At 44.6% G+C, this 20,479-nt stretch overlaps 1 protein-coding gene across 1 annotated transcript in view; it reads right to left on the minus strand.

Moving 5' to 3' along the window:
• Positions 1-20,479, minus strand: part of NIPSNAP2 (nipsnap homolog 2) — a 102,527-nt gene that overhangs the window by 38,448 nt on the left and 43,600 nt on the right. The window contains exons 5-6 of the mRNA XM_086954578.1: positions 13,364-13,434; positions 9,366-9,506 (exon numbers count right to left, since the gene is read on the minus strand). Coding sequence (XP_086810704.1) covers positions 9,366-9,506; positions 13,364-13,434 — 212 coding nt within the window. The remainder of the gene's footprint in view (positions 1-9,365; positions 9,507-13,363; positions 13,435-20,479) is intronic.

The following is a 20,479-nucleotide window of genomic DNA, read 5'->3' on the forward strand; positions in this document are numbered from 1 at the left end:
ACACATAATGGCAGCCTATGGGGGCTTTTCTGTCCAACCCTTCCTCTCTATCATTTGAAGGATTTTGGTGAAGGGAAGTGTCTCTTTTAGTGAAACTTGGCAATATGTGTAAAATTTGAATTTTATTTGGCTATCCTTTTCACTTTAAGTTGAAGTACTGGCCAGTGTAGCCTTGTATTATAGGCTGCATTATTTGTCTTTGATTTTCTCTTAAGTGTCTATGCAGGACTGCAAAGAAGACAGCTTAAGAGATTATGTTTGATTGCTCCGGGGTCCACGCACCTGGGCGGGACTATTCACTAGATTATGACTATGCACAGAGATCCCCTACTACAGAAACGGCCCTCGCTATCCTCAATGACTCTACCCGGGTAAAAGGGGACCCTTTTGTGGAGAAGTATGGCGACCCCCCTAGCGTATCTACTATAGTTAGAGAAATATCTGTGTGCTCCACAGCTTGCTGCCACTGGGGAATTGTCTGATTTGGACAAGTGTGTTTCCTGCAGGCAGGCTATATCGATGTTATGTCGTAATAAGTAGTTGATCACCTGGCGTCTTTTACGGGTGTTATTTAGGCCCCTGACATTCCATGACATAAGGGACAGCCCGGAAGGTCCAGGCAAGTTACCTACTATACTAGACCTGAGACATTAAACATGTGTGTAAATAAGCTAATCAAATGCCTTGTGACAATGACTTGTGTATCTAGTCCCTGAAAATAGTGAACATAATGCAAGAATCCCCCCACCACCCAGCTTCACCCTTCCCCTAGTGAGGCAAAACCATGCCCATCAGAACATCTGGCGGTGCCAGAAGCATGCAAATCTAGATGTGAAACTAGCAAACCAACAGCGCAATTTCTGGAAAGACAAAAACCAAACCAAGGTGTACACCTTGAAGTGTGGCAATGCCAAGTCGGCCGGACATTCAAGTTACTACTTCAATGAATGAGAAGGAACCGTACAACTAAAGCATCAGTCTCAGAAGCCCATGCAGTACTGTCAGATTATCCAGTCCCTGTATTTGAGAAGAGTTCCATGCTGGCTTCGGAACCGCTCCAAGGAGGAGATAAAACTCTCCCTGCCGCCACCGCCCCATTGTTGTCCTTTTCGTAAGTGTGGCAGAACTCCTGTGCTTCATTTGGGGTATCAAATATACAGGAATGGCCTCCCACGTCTACCTTAAGCCTAGCTGGATATAGCATTCCATACAGTAGCCCCAGATTTCTCAGGGTAGCCTTCACCACATTAAATTTGTAGCGAGCGTCCTGTACCATAATAGTGAAGTCTGGGAAGAAGGATAGTTTAGAACCTTGCCACTGTACTTCGCCACATTCACGAGCGGCACGCAAAATGGAGTCTCGAGCCCTGAAGTTCATAATTCTTGCAATGATGGGTCTCGGAGGAAGACCAGGACTGGGGCGAGGGCCCAACGATCTGTGGGCGCGTTCTACTACAAAGCCCTGAGTGAAGGACTCCCTGCCAAACAGATCAGATAGCCATTGTTCAATGAAGACATCCATGCGACCAGCCGTGGCCGGATGTGCACGGTGTTGCGCCGACTGCGCACTTCCAGGTCCTCGTTCTTAATCGCCACCTCGTTCAAGATTCGTTCCACTCTGTCCAGACGTTTCTGAGATTGCGCCGCGCTATCCTCCACATCGGATATCTAGCCTCCGCCACATCCAACTGTTGGTCATGTGCCTGAACCTTAGCACCCATGTCTGCCAGGTTTTTATCCAGTGCGTCAAACCTACCGACCAGGGCCCGAAATCCTGCTCTCATTTTCTGGAGCATTGCAGCTGATAGAGACTGAGGGTCTTCTGTATCCTCGGTGCCATGGGCTCCATCGGCCATGTTAGTGGGGTCGTCGGTTATGTTGTCTGCAACTATCCCAAAGGGTAAAGTCCTGTGCTTGGAATCTTTGCGGCCCATGCCGCAGGGTAGTGGAGGGGAGATACCAGGGGGGGACCTGCGAGGGTGACGTGTAGGCGGGAGCCGGGTTGGGCCAACAATCCCAACTAGGCTGTGCAGTCGGGAGTAGGGGCAGCGTTCAGGCCACCAAGCCCAGCCTGGAAGTAGAGGCGGCGCGGTATTCACGACTGACAAGCTGAAGTGTGGGCCCACCAAGCGTGGTCGGAAAGCCCTCGGGCCCCTCGTGTCACAGCGTGTGTGTTCCTTAAACCAAACGGGGCCAGGAGCGAGACAATGCAGGGGATGGCTCATGTGGGTTCAGAGACTCTCAGGGCCGCAGATTATGAATAGGCCTGCGAGTATCATTTGATTCTTGGGGTCACCAGGAGTCTCTAGATCTGCGGCCCAGTTGAAGCGATCCACCCGTGTCTTCTGGGGGATGAAAGTGCCAGATGTTTAGAGCTTCATTGAAGGGTGAATTGCAGCACTTGAAGTGTTCTGCCCCAGGGGAATTTGCGAAGCGTCAATATCGGTTTACAAGTGTTGCCTGCAGTGAAAGGGCGAAATAGCAGCAGAACTTCTCGCAGGTCTCCAATTAGCCAGGCACAAGGTGATGCTGTGTTTTTAGGTCTTTGGTGCCAATTGTAATTTTACATAGGATCCCGGGGCCATTTCCGTCGGTCCCGTCTGGTAACCAGCGACGGAGGGGAGGAGGGGAGAAGGGAGCAGGCGCCACACAGCCGGCCCAACAGTTGTCTCGGCCTCGAGGGCGGAGCCGAGTTGGCCACACCCGCCGAACCCCCCAGGCAACTGGGGGACCGGAAGGCCCTGTCCCCTGGCAGAGCAGTAAACGCTGGGACGGGCCGGGTTGTAGACATGCCGCGCCCGCAGTCCGGCTCAACGCGCACCTTAGGAGCGTGGCTGGGGCAGCCTCGCAACTATGGGGAAAGCGGTACCTGCATTGGGAGCCGACCTGAAGCCCCCGCTCACCTCATAGCCTGGTCTCTGCAGCTCTCAGGATGGCCATAGGCCGCGGCTCCGGATCTCGGCGTGCTCCCATGCAGCAGCTGGGAACTCCGGTTCAAAGCATCGCCGTGGCACATGGGAGATATCGCTAGATTCCTCCTCGCCTCACAGGATCAGTGGCGCGCTTTCTGCTCCGTTAATTGTGGCTCTTCATGGAGAAAAGGAGCATGTGTCGAGCCCGGCCGATGGAGCTTCAGGGGCAAGTGGCCATCTTGGATGCTTGCGTGGCAAAGTACCCAGGCCTTGGTCCAGTTCTTGGACCAAGACACTGGGTATAGTCGGCAGTGGTATGTATCTAAAAGTGGATTAGCTACCTCTACTAGTGGCGGAAGACACCGCAAGTATAACCCTCAGTAAAAATCAGCAAAGGTCCGGGCAATTGCCGAAGCTCCTCCTAGGGACAACCTGATGAGTCCCGAATTACCAGAACTATACGGTCAGATACCGCATAGGTGGCCACCAAGTACAACAATGTGCCCGGTTTGTCCCCTGAGGCGTACACCCTCTGCATGTAGGTCTTCCAACATTGTCTGGCCTGTTCCAAGGAAACCTGCTCAAGTTCAATCTGGGCCACGGGGAGGAGGCAACGAGATTGCTCGGTATCCCTGTGAGAAGAGCCACTTCCAACCATACTATCCGGGTTTCCAAATCTGTCAGGCTCGCCAGACTACCACCTCGGTCTAGTGAAAGTGGCCTTTAATTTAACCTCTCAAGAATGGCTTACTAGCCGTCCAAGGTGTCGCCGTCGATGCTACTGAACCTGCATTGAGCTCCAAGTACTGACACAATTTCACCTCTACTAACGTCTCACATGCAAGAATCTGAAAGTACCATGCATTAAATCTCCAAGCCGGCCGCAAGACAGTGGGTGGAGTTACCCACCAAAGCAACAGCAGAGCTTAACCGAGAGGAGATCCGCGGCCGGCAACCACGTCAGGTCTATGCGAGATTCTGCCACATGCACTGCAGATCGGTGGATGTAAGCCCGCTGAGTGGGATGCCAGGAGCACCATGCATCGCAAAGGCCTAGCAAGTCTGCCCACGAGGACAAGCAGAACGCTCTGGAATGCCTGGCTTGGTATGGGGAGGAAGAGGCGCCCAGGACCGGGTCCGGAAGCAAATTAAAGTCTCTTCCCAACATTGTGACACCCTGAGGGAGAGTCAGTCAACAAATAATTTCAGCGACTGCAGGCAAGGCTGCAGTAAGGGCGGTGGGATATAACAGGATATAAAATGAATGTGCCTCGCTTCCAACCGGTCACCAATACCCATGTGGCAACCCTAAGTGTCCATGCAGCATGTGTAACTGTCATGGGAATGGATTTGTGTAGTAATATAGCGAATCCTATGGAGCCATGTGTAAAACCTAAGTGGTAGACCCTTTCATAGCCTAACCGGCCCAGGAATGGGCAATTCGTACCTAATAAATGGGTCTTCAGCAGGAGAATGACTGCTGGCCCGTGGCGTTTAATATAGCGTAACACAGCAGAACGCTTCATGTGATCCAGGAGGCCATTCACATTCCAGGAGAGTACTGTTTTCTGAAGGGGGGCCATGGCGCGGGAGAAAAAAACAAGTAGGGTCCCCACCCAACAAAATTAGACAAGAGTCCCCAGTAACCTAGATTACTGATCCTTTACGAGCAAAGGATAAATTACTTACCTGTAATCCTAGTTCTCTTCCAGTGGTATCCTCATCAAAGTCATAAGCACTGAATATTATATACTTGTGGAGTGCTGCTGCCTCTTTTTTGAAAGGAGAGGGTTTGAAATGATGTGTGTGTGTGTATATATATATATATATATATATATATATACACACACACACACACACACACACACACACACACACCATTCCAAACCCTCTCCTTTCAAAAAAGAGGCAGCAGCACTCCACAACGTGCAATCCTTTTAATATTTCACATTGCAGCAATCCTGTATTTCGGTCAGCATTGATCTTCTTCAGAGGCAGGCCGTTTGGACATTGTGTCAAGAGCAGAAAGACCAACAAGCTAATCACCCCATTTTTATATACAATGTTCACCCCCTTGTGGGCCAGATGAATTGAAACAATGCATTTTGGTACTTGTGGTTTCTCAGCTCTCGTAATACCAATCCTCCAGTGGATAATGTCCAAATAATTATGCTGCAGTATGAGGTACGTTGTGTCTTTAAAGCATACTTTTCTGACCACTAGCTTCCCATCATGCCTCAAGGGTGACAGTTAGGTCAGTTGTTCTTTGCGTAACCCTGAAGATCAGGGCACAAATATATCCTTTAACAATGAAAAAAATCTCATTTGCCTGGGGAGGTAGGTGGGTTGCTTCGGACTTTGATGAGGATACCCCTGGAAGAGAACAAGGATTACAGGTAAGTAACTTATCCTCTTCCAGCAAGCCCATCATCCACCTGCAGGCAAATGAGAGAGAGTGACCCAACATAAAACAGCCGTTTCAGCTGTTGAACAGATTCCTCAAGTGTCTGCCCTGCTGTCTGAATCTAGACAATAGTGCCTTGTAAATGTATGGACGGACCTCCAAGTTGCCGCCTTACAGATTTCAGAGATAGGCACGTTATGAAGAAAAGCAGTCTTAGCCGCCTTTTCTCTCGAGGAATGCGCCTTGGGAATAAGTCCAAGGGACCTTTGAGCTAATTGACAAGCTAGCTTGATGCATGAAACTATCCATCTTGAGATGGACTGCTTTGAAGCTGGTAAACCCGTTCTGATCGACCCATAGTTAACAAATAGTTGATCAGATTTTTTGGTGGACTTGGACCTATATAGATAGAACTTTAAAACTCTTTTTAGGTCCAGAGACTGTAAAGCCCTCTCAGCTGGAGTGGAGGGATTAGGGAAAAAGCTGGCCAGAGAGATGGTCTGATTCACATGGAAATCTGAAACCACCTTCGGGAGGAAAGAGGGATGAGGCCTCAATATGACCTTATTAAGATGGAAAACTGTATAGGGTTCCTTAGAGCAGAGGGCCTGAATTTCGTTCACTCTGCAAGCTGACGAGATTGCTACCAAGAAAGCCGCCTTCCAAGTGAGGTGTTGCAGGGTTGCTTTGTGGATAGGTTCGAAAGGTGGACCCATCGACTTCGATAGCACCAGGTTCAGCTCCCAGGGTGGTGAAGGAGGACGGACAGGAGGGTAGACTTTTTTCAGACCCTGTAAGTCTTTTACAACCTGTAACTGAAAGAAACAAGGCGAGCACCTATATGCAGTGATAGCTGCTAAGTGCACCTTAGTGGAGGGAAACCTCAAGCCTGCTTTTGCCAGATAAAGCAGGTATGGTGGATGACCACCTCCTGTCCTTTGGTTGGGTTATAATAGTTTTGAGCGCACCACAAATAAATACGTTTCCACTTGCACGCATATGAGTGTCTACTGGATGGCCTTCTTGCTTCTTTTAAAATGGACATGCAGTCTTGTGGTTGTCCTAAATGGCCATAGTGGAGGACCTCAGGAGCCATGCTGCCAAGTTCAGTGAGGGAAGGTTGGGGTGAAGAATCCTCCTATTCATCTTGGACAGCAGGTCCGGTCTGCACGGCAGCCTTTTGTGTGGGCATCTGACAGATGCAGAAGGTCCGGGTGCCACCATTGTCTCGGTCAGTCCAGGGCAATCAGGATCATTCTCGTGTGCGAATGAGACAGCTTGGTCACCACCTTCGGGATGAGAGGAAGGGGTGGAAAGGCATACACAAATGCCCCTGACCAGTCTATCAAAAGCGTTACCAACCACAGGGGCGGCCATGAACACCTGAACCGGGGCAGTCAATATATAATCCAAACAGTGGTTCAAGAAGCAACAATTTACAAAACATGTGCAGCATTCACAAACAAATTCACATTATAAACAAACAACCCATGAATTACAGAAATAGAAAAAGAGAAGGACCCATATACAAAATAATTAGCGAAAAATGTGCAAACCAGAGTTGAGACGAGGAGCCTAAGCCCACCTCCGCAGAGAAGGGGGATAGTTTATTTTATTTTCAGGCATTCACAGTTTGAACCAGTCATCCAGCACCCTAGTTAGGCCCATCTGTTCCACAGATTCAGGCAGGCCAATGAGTCTAAGATTATGACGTTGAGACCTATTCTCAGCGTCCTCGGCTATCTCCGGCAAGGACAACACCGATCTGGTCAGCTTCGACATTTGGCTCGGGAGATGCAATTTCATCAACAACCAAGGAGATGTAGTGTTCGACCTCCTTGGTCCTGTCCACAAAGTTGCACAAGTCCTGCTGGAATAGGAAAGATCCACTCGAAGGCCATCTGCTTTAGAATCTACAGCGTCCAAAGAGTCCTGCATGGCCTTGAGTATCACACCCACATCCAAATCTGCAGTTCTCTGCCGCCCTGAATCAGACTCCTCGTCTGTTGAACACTCTGCATGCTCAAGGAGGGCGATCGGCAGGGCCATATTTTGGTGCATCTTCATTTGGGTTGGGGTTTGCGGCGGCACCTCTGCCTGCCCCATCCTCCAGTCAGCCGCCTGTAACTTGGGTACCAGGAGGCACGACCACCTCCTAGTAAGGGTCCGGGAGGCTCATGAGAGAGCGCAAGGGCCTTAGAAAGCAGGTCCAGAACACTTGCTGGGCTTGCAACCACATACGCAGCTTAGTCCAAGAAGGGGGGTGCCAGAGAGAAGGGAGGACCCGGCTCATCATCCAGGCGGCAGATGCGCCACTCCTACCTACAATTCAGGGCAGCCCCTGCCGCACCGCAGCAGCTCTCCAATGCAGCCGCAGTGGAATGTCGAGGTAGTCAGTCCTGCTCCTCCGTTACCATCAACGAAGGAAGGGCGCCTCTCGGTCTCAACAGGTAATGGAGGTACTACTTGGGCCAACCCCCCAGCAAGGCTCAAATTCATAGGGCAGCTCTACACCGTGTGGCAAGCACAGTCCAGCACTGACTGCTAACTGCCACCACCGAGTGCCGTTGGCAATTTCAGGCAAGTGGGGAAGCATTCTACTTCGGGCACCAACGACCAGAGCACCTTAGTCCAACTGGCCATTTTCACCCAGCCCACAGGTCCCAAAAGAGAGTGTGGTCCTGGCAGAGGCCCTGCACTGCAGAAGCCCTTCACTCTGCTGCGGTAGCAGCCTAGCTGTACCAAATCAAGTCAAGGAATGGTACTTCTAACACCCAGAGCCTTGTAAGGAGCCCTCCGAAGCAGGTAGGATGCTGTTGTCAGGCAGGATGACAAAAGATCTACCTCTGCAAGAGCAGTACTAGAGGTCAACCACCATCTCTGCCGCCCAGGCCACACCCCCTGAAAATATTTTTAAAAAAAATACAGAATGGGGAAAGTGTAGAGGTATCCTGACACAATAGCTCGGGAGTTCGGGGGGTGCGGGCGGGCCCTTAGACGGGTGATGGTGTCATGTGGTCCTAGAGGGATTCCCCGACGGGCCGGGAAGCTTTTTTTGGCATCACACTTTTTATGGCTCATCATGGTCCTGCAGGACCCAGCACAGCCCCTACCATGTGAACTAACGGTTTTGTTATTTCATGTTATTTTTATATAGAGCAGGCTCAAGAGGTTGTTTATACCGCAAAGAAATTCACTGACCATTTTAAAATGAGACAGAACATTTATTTGGAAAGGCCACCTGTAACTCATGCTTTTTTAGCAACTAGGGACAGAAAACTTTAACAGCCTGTTGCGAGTTCTAGTTCTTTTGTTATCAACTCCGGGCAATTGCATTCTATGACAGATTGCTCTGTGACACTGACTTTATATTATGGATTTGGCGATATGGCAAAGTAGATCCTTATGCAGGCAGCGTAAATCTGTCAGCAGCAGAAGCAGCAGCTTCTCCAGTCCTGGCAGATGCTTCACACTGCTCTCCTGTGGCAACTCAATGAAGAGCTTTTCACGCATGCAATCTAGATTGTTGACTTTGCCAATGTGTGTTTAATATGCCCTTCAATTGTTATCGGGGGTCCATCAGGGAGACACTAGTGTTCCACATATACGAGTCTTTGTGACATGTGCAAGGATGAGTGTATGCACTGGCTAAGAGCAAAGACATCTGAATGGAAGATTGTTTTTTGGTCAATGAAAACAATGCAGTGACAAACGGTGCCATTCTGTGCAACTGCCACTCGAAGTACGGTGGCACGACTGCACTTTATAATTAAGAGTATGTTCCTCAAGTAATACTTTCTAGGTAGAAGAGGCTTGGCCAACTACTTTAGAATGAGAGGAGGGTAGTGATGGCTTCACTGTCTTCACAACAAGTCCAGGAATATTTTCACTAGCGCTGCAACCTGTGGAACCCTAGACAGGCTATCAAGTGATAGGATGCCTTAGCTTATAATTGTACAGTTGTATTTTTGCATGGCATCAAGAAACACTTTCAAAACATGGTTCCTCACAGCTATTTAAGGAAAGTGTTCTAGGTCTGTCAAACTTACTCTCAGTTGATATGATCTCAGTTCATAAATATTCGGTCCTTCCCTAGGTACTGGCTCATTCCAGAAGCTGAATTCCAAAAGAAGCTGGTTCTTGCGAGAGAGAAGCATGTTTCCCCTCTCTTTACGAAAATCTGTAAACTCCTTTAAAATGGGAAAAGAAAAACAAATTACATTTTAGAAATACATTTGTGCATTGCTATCTGCCTCATTTAAACTGCTTCACTGCCCCCATTCTTATGTGCATTTTGCTTTTAAGAAATACTGACATGATAATTTTTTATATGGTGATTTTTTTTTTTAACTTTGTGACACACGCTCCAACTTCTTGTTGGGTTCTTCAGAGGAATTTGCAAGATGTGGTCTAAATTTTGACTGACTGGGAAGAACATGACTGGAAGAGAGGCCCGAAAATCTTTACTAGCCGAACTAACTGTGAAAAAGCATGAGCTCAACAAGGATGATGAAACTAAGATGGCAAGATGAGCCTTTCCGCAAAAGTAAGACCGACTATGCTAGCAGCAAGTCACCCCACCTGCAAACCAATATCGACACAGGAATATTGCATGTTAATTTAATGCATTTATTTTTTATTTTAGGAACTTAAGTACATGAACCCTTGATAAAGGGTACAATTAACCCCTTCGATGCTGATGACGGAGCGGTTCCGTCATCAGCATCGGTTGGGCTGTGCTGATGACGGAACCGCTCCGTCATCGGCACAGCCCTCGGGGGGAGCGATGGTGCTCCCCCCCCCGCCCCCGGGGCATCGATCGTGGTGCTTGTAGCAGGGGTGGCAGCGAAAGACTTTCCGCTGCCACCCCCGGGCCCCCTCACGCTTCCTGGTGACGTCAGCGCACTCACCGCACGCCGACGTCATCAGGAAGTGCTGGATGCGCTGCAAGCCATTTCTTTCCAGCGCGTCTAGCAAGCAGGTGAGGTTTCTGCTCTCGGGCTGATGTCCCAATGCAGGGCATTTCTGGTTCAGGATCGCGCACAGAGTCGCGATCCTGCACCAGGAATGCCCCCACTAGACACCAGGGATTTTTTTCCCGCAAAAAGGAAGCGATTCCTTGGGCAAGGGTCGCTTCCAGGGGGGGGGGCATATCAATATTCAGATTCATATTCATATTCTTGTTCTCCCAAGTAAAATGATACCTCACTTGTGTGGGTGGGCCAAAGGCCTGTGACTAGGATGACCCTAAAACAGTAGAATTCTATGTGCTTAATTTGACAGCCCCAAAAACTAAAATTTCTTAAAACTACATTTTTGGCCTGTTCCGCTTTGGCCCACCCACCCAAGTGAGGTATCATTTTACTCGGGGGAACAAGGGGAACGCATGGTGGTTGGATATTTGTGTCGGCACGGAGATCCCACTAAAAAATATATGGAAAAGTGTTTTTTTTACCTAATTTTAGGGTTTGCAAGGAATTCTGGGTAGGAAAACGTTGGGGGACCCACGCATGCCATACCTCCCTGGACTCCCCCAGGTGTCTAGTTTGGAAAACTGTTTGGGTTTGGTAGTTTCCAAAGATGGCCGCCGAGCCCCGGGCCAAAAACTCAGGTGCCCCCCCCCCCCAAAACAAGAAGTTTTGCTAAGGGTAATATTTAAGTCTCCACCATACGATTTGGGCCTTTTCCTCTTGCAGCCACTATGCCTATCCACACAAGTGAGGTTCATTTTTTTCGGGATACCTGGGGGAACGATGGGTGGGTGGAAATTTGTTGATCCACGCAGATTCTAGAACTTTCCACCACAGAAATGTGAGGAAAATGCGTTTTTTATGTCAATTTCTTAGCTTTGCAAGGGATTCTGGGGGACAGAACCTGGTGGTAGGCAGTCGAGTCACCCCATCCTAAATTCCTCTGGGTGTCTAGTTTTCAAAAATGTATAGGTTTTCTAGGTTTCCCTAGGTGCCGGCAGAGCTAGGGTTCAAAAACGAAAGGTAGGCTCTTTGCCAAAAAAGGGCTTATTTTCACTGCGAAATTGAGGTGCTACCACGTTGCGTTTTGCGCTGTTTCCTGTCGCAGGCACTAGGCAGACCCAGGGAAGTGAGGTACCATTTTGTTCGGGAGACCTGGGGGAACGCTGGGTGGGTGGAAATTTGTTGATCCACGCAGATTTTAGAACTTTCCACCACAGAAATGTAAGGAAAATTTGGTTTTTTTGTCAATTGTTTAGCTTTGCAAGGGATTCTGGGTAACAGTACCTGGTGGGAGGCAGTCGAGTCACCCCATCCTGAATTCCCCTGGGTGTGTACTTTTCACAAATGTATAGGTTTGCTAGGTTTCCCTAGATGTCGGCAGAGCTAGGGTGCAAAAACTACAGCTAGGCACTTTGCCATAAAAGGGTAAATTTTTAACTGCAAGATTGAGGTGTGACCACGTTGCATTTTGCGCCATCTCCTGTCGCAGGCACAAGGCCGACCCACACAAGTGAGGTACCGTTTTAATCGGGAGACTTAGGGTAATTCAGATTTGTAAATCAACTGTTATTACCTATTGAGTTTTCATGCATTTCTCCCTTCCCAATGAAAGATAGTGAATTTTTTTTTTTTAAATGACCAATAATTCTCATGCTAGTATGAGTATTCCCAATTTTGAAAATGTGCAAATATATACTGTTTCTAAACTCTAAAATTTGTACCCAATTCAGAAATACATAGGTGTCTTTCATACCGATTTTTCCATGTATACATTTTCCAAGAATAAGTGCTCTATACCCAGTAAATAATAAAATACCATTGCAAGTTGCTGCTCAGTTTTTGGCTCTGGGTTCGTCGGGTTCTTGGTGACAATACAAGTCCTATATATCCCCACAACCAGGCAGGTCAAACGGATGTAACGGTATATTGATTTCAAAGAACTGTCAAAATTACAAGAAGTTATAGGTGAAAACGTTGAGAGAAAAGGCTGTTTTTTTCAACTAATTTTCAATTATTCCAATATTTAACTGTTAGTTTCTATAAAGAAACCTTCATGGATTTAGACAAATGACCCCTTTAAGAATTCAGAATTTTGTCTACTTTTCGAAAATGTATAGCTTTCCAGGATCCGTTATTGCTTTCAAACTCATTTCTACCATTAACTGGAAGGAGGTTCGAAGCTCTAAAAAAAGCAAAATAGGCTATGTCCCAGAAAAATGCCAAAACTGTGTGAAAAATGTTGGTTCTCTGACAAAAGACCGTCATTCCCTAAAAGCTGAGAAAATGGAGATTTCAGCCCCACAAACCCTTTTTTGATAACATTTGCGGGAAAAAACCCAGAGGCTTTCATTTGCAGCCCGTTTTTCCCATTTTTCTAAACAAAACTAACATTTCACTGTATTTTGCTAAATTTCTGAGACCCCTCCAAGGGAATCCACAAACCCTGGGCACTTTTAGAATCCACATGATGTTGGAAGAAAGGGACGCAAATTTGGCGTGGATACCTTATGTGGTCAAAAAGTTACAGGGGCCTAAGCGCACACTACCCCAAATCGCCAAAAAAAGGCTTAGCACAGGAGGGGAAAAAAAGGCCTAGCAGCGAAGGGGTTAATAATGAAACTTGAGGATTCAATAGAAAAATAAATATTTTACATTAGACTGGAGAAATTGCAATGTTTAGTGTAGAACATACATGAGAAACATTATTACTCTGTAGGTTTCTTGACTGGGTGTCCTTATTCGGGCTTTTAAATAAAACGGTTACTACATTTGCGTGAGAGATCGAAGAGATGATGTGTATGATTCTGGTGTTCAGATATTCAGTTTTAAATAATCCTACTTTTTAAATGAAACACTTGTTTTCTGGCAGACAAACCAAACCGGCAAACAGTGAGCTACTGGCTTTCCACTCCCCTTTAACCACAAATTGCTTTTCCACCAACATTATTAATAGGGGCAACTCTTCTAAGAGGAATTAATGTACTAACAGGATGACTGTAAATATACTGAAATGACAATATATCTTGGTCAAAGAAATTAAGATTCGATTATAATACATATTATTCAGATCTAACCTTGTTTTTTCGAAGTTTACTCATCACTTCAGTGAGAGCTGGGTACCCCCCCTCGTACCGCCAGAGATGCACTGAAATATATTCATGAAAAAATAGTTATATTAATTTAGGAAACTTTAAATTGAGAATACACCACCACCGTTACAAATAACTCCACTTTTCCAAGTGTTATCAAACATTTAACATGCTGTCATGCAGACCAGATTCCTCTGACAATACCTTCGTTCCTGGAGCATTTCGAGCACATAGCTACCTCGCAAAGAGTTATTTTCAATACCATCAAAAACTGTAGAACATTAGAAGCATGTGATATCAATGGGTTCTTAGTAATCTATAGGCTAGTGTTGAACAGGTATAGCTAGAGAGGTCAAATGTGCGATTGGCTTTGGCAGAAGTAGACAAATATAATTGTAAGAAATTATGTAATTAAGAAAAACATGAAAAGATAGAATTCTTAAATGTAAAATTAAAAGAATTATCAATGGACAACAGATACATCGTCTCCCCATAGGAATGGGACAGCTGCTGGAAATGAGTAAAATAATCCTATGATCAGTCTTTAAAAATCAAACAGAACTATATTTAGAAATAAGCAGACACAGCAGCTAGATAGACTCTCCCCTTCAAAATCACCTTAGAAGAAACTCTTAATTCCCACCTAATCCTTGTAGTAGATGTAGCCTCCAGGTACAAACTAGGGTGTCTCAGTTCCTAATGCTTACGGAGCTTTCGCATCATGTGTCCATTTGAAAGAAAATGGGGGCTAAAACATTCTTAAGAAACGATGACTTTCACACCAAGCTTGAGCATGGGAATTTCAATGCACTCCTGGATTTTATAATCATTTTTAGGGTTCTGCAAATCCACAATATATTTTTTTTACAGGTTTTGAAACAGTGTCAAAGGCAAAAAATTACAAGTTGGAAGAAATCAGAGTAAATTACGGACTTACTTTTCAACAGATAAATATTATCAGATCTTAAAAATCAAACATCCGCAATCGTATATGGTAGTGTCCATGAACTACGCTGAGAGAATGAAAGCTGGTGCTTTGGCATAGGTGGGTGATAAGTGAGTGGGTGCAAACTCTAGTGCCTCTTCTACATCTTCAAGAGCTCATGCTACTGGCTCCTAAATTACAGCCCTATAGCAGGATATCCAATTAATTGGATTGTATACATTATTAACATTTTTTTTACATAATTAATGTAGCACACATAACAGGGATAGATGCACATAGATTTTTAGACACACCAGACCAAGGGTATAGGCTGTGCATACTGGTTTCCAAGACAAAACACGTTTGTCCTTTTTTATGCCATTACATCTTCTTAAGTTTTACTTTATCATTATTCTTTATGTATCATTATTCTTAAAGCTACTACATGATAAATAACATTTCGTATCAGAGGAAATCTTTTCTTTTCACCTCCACATGCTGTTTTAATAATATGAAAAATTGGTGCGAGACGTAATGTGATATAAAAAGATCAGCTCTGTTGCTTGAAACCCACATATATACCTGGGTACATGGAGAGGCCCTTATCTTCCTTTTACTGGCTTGATATTACTGGCTTCTGTGGGTCCTAGGACTACATTTCCCATACATTAAAGCAATAATGTAACATATGTTTTGCCAAATTAAACAGTATTACATTATTACTTAGAAGCTAACTTATCTAACACAATCAGACATTCTCTAGTCGGAAAATGTATGTAGACATCCAGCATGGACATGAGACTTATCAGGTTCAAGAACCTCTTAAAGGCCTTGGATTATATGAGCCTCATGCCACCTGAACTGGTGCCTCAATAAAAATCCCCAGCCAAAGGGGCAAACATAGTCAATGCACTAGGTTTACAAGCTCAAAGCAGTAAATAGATCAGACGAGAAGGCAGCTGATTTGAGTGCTCTTTTGAAATGTATTGACTAATTTACAAAAGATGACAAACTTGCAGAAATGTGCTTCTCCATTTGGCCAGAATTATTGTGATGTTATCAACAACTCCTAGTACAATCTTATGGAGGATTACTGAGCTGTCAGTTAAATGCCTGTCTCGCTTTTTCTCTCCGACTACAGATGTTAGTTTAACATCTTCACTTCGAAAGCAAATATATGAAGAAGAAAAAAATAACAGTGTTGGGTGCCTTCTTAAATACTTCTCAACTGTGATGAAATTTACCTGAAACCAATACAAGATAGGACTACCACCTAAAGAAGAAACGAAAGGAAATCACAGATGGAAATTTAGACTGGAATTCTGGTACTTGGACAACAATATATTTTTACTTGAACGGTTACTGCTGTAAGGATCACTATAAACTGCTCCCCAAACTGGAATCTTAGACTGCTCAGGACAGTGTGATGTAAAGGGAGGGACAACACTGAGATTGGGCAACGTTAATGCTCAACCACTATCTTAAAAAACAGGTAACTCATCAAGAGCACCACAAGCTTCCACAAAAGGCTGTGTTGATTACTATGGATTATAATGACCCCACAATGCTTTGTACTCACGTCGATGTTTTAACAGCAAATTGTCAGCATACGGACACACTATCTGCCACAGAAAAAGGAACGATTTATCAATAAAGAAGTGGTTTGTAAAGAGGACTCTGATAGCAGGTACTCAAACCACTGAGGTTCCAGACAACTGCTCTGTACACAGTAACAGGCAAAACACCAGAACAAGCTTTGATGCAGTTGTGTTACACAAGTTTAGCAGAAAAGTCAGAATTAAAGAAATACATATTGTGTGAGAACACCAAATTCTAAACTGTTTGAGAGCAAGACAAAAAGAAAGGGATTGATTGTGTTTGGAAGTGCATTTTGTAGTTAGTGAGGAAGGCTTATTCCAGGTGTTTAACAATATACTGCAGTGCATCGAGATCTGCATTTTGATTCAGTTAAGTTGCACCAGTTCCAGCGGTGGTATAGAACATTACCAAGGAAAGCTATAAATCGCAATTAGCATTTTGTACCAATGCCAGGTGAGCTCTCCATACAAGCGAATGGCAGCATGTTAAGGGAGTACAAGATGGACGCAATCGTGGAACTGGTTTGAGAGGACAGAAAATAAACTAGAATGTTTAGATGCTAAAGGACTGTCTGTAGTCATTTGTCGGAGCTAGGGAGCAAAACAAAGAATAGAGAAAAACATACCAATTGTACAAAGCCATAGAAACATATTGAATAACTTCATAACAAGAAAAAAAAATCATGGAACCAGATGTTTGGGAACGGAGCAGATACATATATGTAGCCTCAGGAGTTCTACAAGCAAGGTTAAAGATATTAAATATAAATATATGTAGTTTAATCTAATGTAAACACCGACAAGCAGATGAAGGAGAAAAATATAGGCAGCAAAGATTTTAAAGGAGAAAGGGGAGATGTGTAGGATGTTGAAAAAATCTGTCTAGTGGATCATCTTCCAACGTGCCATATGGCATAGAGGCAGAGATCACATTTAAGAAAAAAAAAAGATAAAGGAGAAGGTGTATGTAGTGGGAGAGGACCAGGAACGGTTAATAAGGAAAAATGAGAGAAAACTGCACCTTTTAAAGCCTGGTGATGGGTGTAAAATTCTATAAGTGGCACTTACAGCTCTGGCTGAGTCGTTTGTTGAAATCTATCCAAGTATTCATAAAGACACAAGTCAAACTGAGAAATCTTTAAAACTGCATTGTGCATAAAAGATATCTCGGATCAAAAGTGCTTAATATACCATTAAAAGTAGAAGAACAATTGAAGGGTAAATGTGAACCACTGCGAGACAGAGACATCTGAGAAGACTGTGGTATCAGTCCACCCTTTATCATATGCATGTCAGAGAGATTATAGGAAGTGGGCCGGACTTCCATGACCTGAATAATGGTATCGGCATGGACAGCCATTAATTACCGAACAATGGCAGTAAGAGGCTGATTTTGATGTCTGTGGTGGTCCCCCCCGACAGACAGCCCTTTGGTCCAACTGACGCATTATGATGCAGGCGGTCAGACCAAAACAATCGGAGGTGGGGGAAGAGGGTGGGGGAGAGAACTGGGCCTGAGGCACATGTAGTGCCCCCATGCACAACCATGCACTGTGTGCCTGGCACACGTTGCATGGATGTGCACAAAGTGTTCTTTCATACTGGCTTGTGTTGCAGCCCATTCCTTGGGTTGCAGTGTAAAAGATCACTTTACGACTGCCACCACATGGTCATCTCATAATTGGGTGGTCGGACCGCCAAATGCTTGTCAGACAGTCTCCTGACTGCAATAGCGGTCAACAGCCCGATATCATAATCAGGCCCCAAATTTAGAAAAGCACTAAAGGCAGAGCGGTTTGCTAGACTTTACCTGAAATGGTGCATAGCACCAGATGTACTTCACCGAGATCCTTGTCCATAACGCCATTAGGCGTATACCATAAAAAAGGCGTTTGCCCTTTGGATTAGCATCTGCTGCAAACATTTTCCAGAGTGCTAGACATGTTAGCGGGATGAGATGAGATAACTTGGCTTTCCAAGGATCACATTCTGGTTAGTGGGAGCACTATGGATGAGCCAGATTGTGACCCAAAAGCAGTGATTAACAATCAAAACATAAAATCACGGTAGTGAGGGCGGAGCTTGCCAGCGTCGATGTACGACGCGTTTGTGCCGAGCTCCGTGCTATCTCCTAATTAATCCTGCAAATAATCCTACATCGACGGACTCAGGGGGTCACCTGGGTGAGATACCGCTGCAAGAACCTGGCTGGCAGGATCGGAGAGGCTGCTAGTGGGGATCGGGTGCAGTGCGGAGGAGTCGGAGGCTGCGCGGGCTGTTATCTGACCAGGCCCAGAGCATCGGACTCAATAAAATCACGGTAGTCGAGGTAAATCACGTGAAATCCACTTTACACATCATTACCAAAGCTAATTTGAGAAGGAGTATAAAAAAATTGATGACTCACAGACTAAGAGCAACTTTGGTGTTACCTTAGGTTACCATATTGATCAGTATACAATTCTCTGACGAAACAACTACACTTACTGAAGGATGCATGTACTATGATTAGTATTGATGTAATGAAAACTGCCCGTGTTGACAGAGGGCTGGAGCAGTATTATGCCAAATATATGGTGTGCAGTCAAGTAACCACTATAATTGCTTTTAGAGCACAAAAGAATGCTGAGACGAGATGTGCAGTTAATGAGTTAGAAACATTAGTATATGCATGTGGATGGGTACGTTTGCTCACCTTTTTCTACACAATGCCACATAGGATAAGATCAGATAACAATTGATTTTTTAGGGTTGATAAACGTTTCTGATCAGGTGCCTACCCTTCTGACAGATTGTGTGTTATACAAGTACCTATTAACGATGACATACTAGTGCAATAGTACAATTACAAAATGGAGTACATAGGAGTGTGGCTAATATAGAGCTTGGAAAGAGTATGGAGACAGAAGTGGGTTGATGCAACAGTGGTAAAATAGATCTCAAAAGGTGAACAACACACTACAGGATGATAATTAAAAAAAAGAATGTAATGAATTGTGTGTTAGATGGCACAATGTTGCATCAAATAAGTTATGACAAAGAATGAGGACCTATGGAAAATGTTAAAAGAAGAAGCAGGTTAGTGCTGCCTCTCTAAACAAGAAAGGTCAAATAAATATTAAGCAATAATGGTAAGGGTTAACACAACAAAATGAAGGAAATCACCAAATAAGTAGATAACTTAGTAAAGTATTACATGGCATATGGAAATAACACTTAGGTAGGGAGGACAAGGATGTGATCTTTATCAGTAGAGGTACTACAATTGGCATGGGAAAAGATAGCACAGGAGTATTTAGGAAGTACGAATTAGTATGAATCAGTCAAGGTTGCTCAATTTTTCAGTTACCACACAATTATAACATTTTTAGAAAAGCTATTTCTGAAAAAATGCACAACTAATTCTATCAGACACTTACCGCCTGTAGACTTCCACATTTATCCAACATTTATTGAGAACATAGGGAAATAAAGGTGTTGTATTGTCCAGTACCAATGGATTAACAAAGCTGGCTACCCAGCTTTATGATGTGGAGTATTCAATTGGTGTATTCTAGTAACTTGTAATAAGGAAGTGAATTTGAGAAATTATTTGGGCACATAAAGAAAGATTGTTACACCACAAAATAAGTTCCTTTCAGACAAAGGGAAGAACGTACGGAAGTAAAACTTATACATTTGTGATGAAGAGAAGGGATGAGATTGACAATAGAGAAGGAATTGCTGGAGAATGTGATCCAGAGACAAGTTAAAATTATATTTTGATGTTAAGGAGTATGGTAAATAAGAGAGTAGTGAGGAATGGTGGTGTCCTAAGGGGAAATATTATCAACCTACAACAGGGGTAAACTTAACATATGTTTTAGAGGGCGGTAGTGTGGGAGTTTCTGGCTGCAACGGTGTGTTGTAAAGGGTATATAAACAGAGTGGGCAAATAGTCCTGACAGTAGGTAGCAAATAAATAAGTATTGCTCTTCCGATGTTCTGCGTGGTATAATTTGCTTGCGTCTTCATGGTGCAAAATTGCAATCTTGTGCCATGCTGTTGACAGGCAAAAAAGCTATTTCTGAGAAGAGATTTTAGGTGCAAAAATGTCTTTAAATTCCATGACGATGGATTTATTTTTTTGACAAGATCAGTTTGTCTGGACTCCTAGGAGTTTACCCGAGCCTTGCAGTGGTGCCAGACAGGAGTTTATTGTCATGCAGTTCCAGCTAATTTGATATGGAAGCCACTTGCCTTTATATGCAGTGTACTCACTAGTACCCACAGACAGTCGATTTTTCTCCCACACTGTCAGTTTAATTTATACTGCATGTTGGCACAGGAATGTACTGTGATTCTGAGGGGAAACTGATGAATGGATCTGCTAGTGAAGGTTTAAAGGATATAATGTTACGCAATGAAGGCATGCCAGACAATATTGATAGTGGAGTCTTATTTTGGACGTCAAGTACCCTGTTTTCAGTTTTTATTGGCATATTAAATTCTGACTCCGATTAGCTCCATGCTAGGGTCTTGGAAAAGCCCTGAAATTGTGCTCTTTTGATCCACTCAAACCTGGGAATGCTATCTCAA

Source organism: Lissotriton vulgaris, chromosome 2_1 (genome assembly GCF_964263255.1).
Source record: "Lissotriton vulgaris chromosome 2_1, aLisVul1.2, whole genome shotgun sequence".
Lineage (NCBI taxonomy): Eukaryota > Metazoa > Chordata > Amphibia > Caudata > Salamandridae > Lissotriton > Lissotriton vulgaris.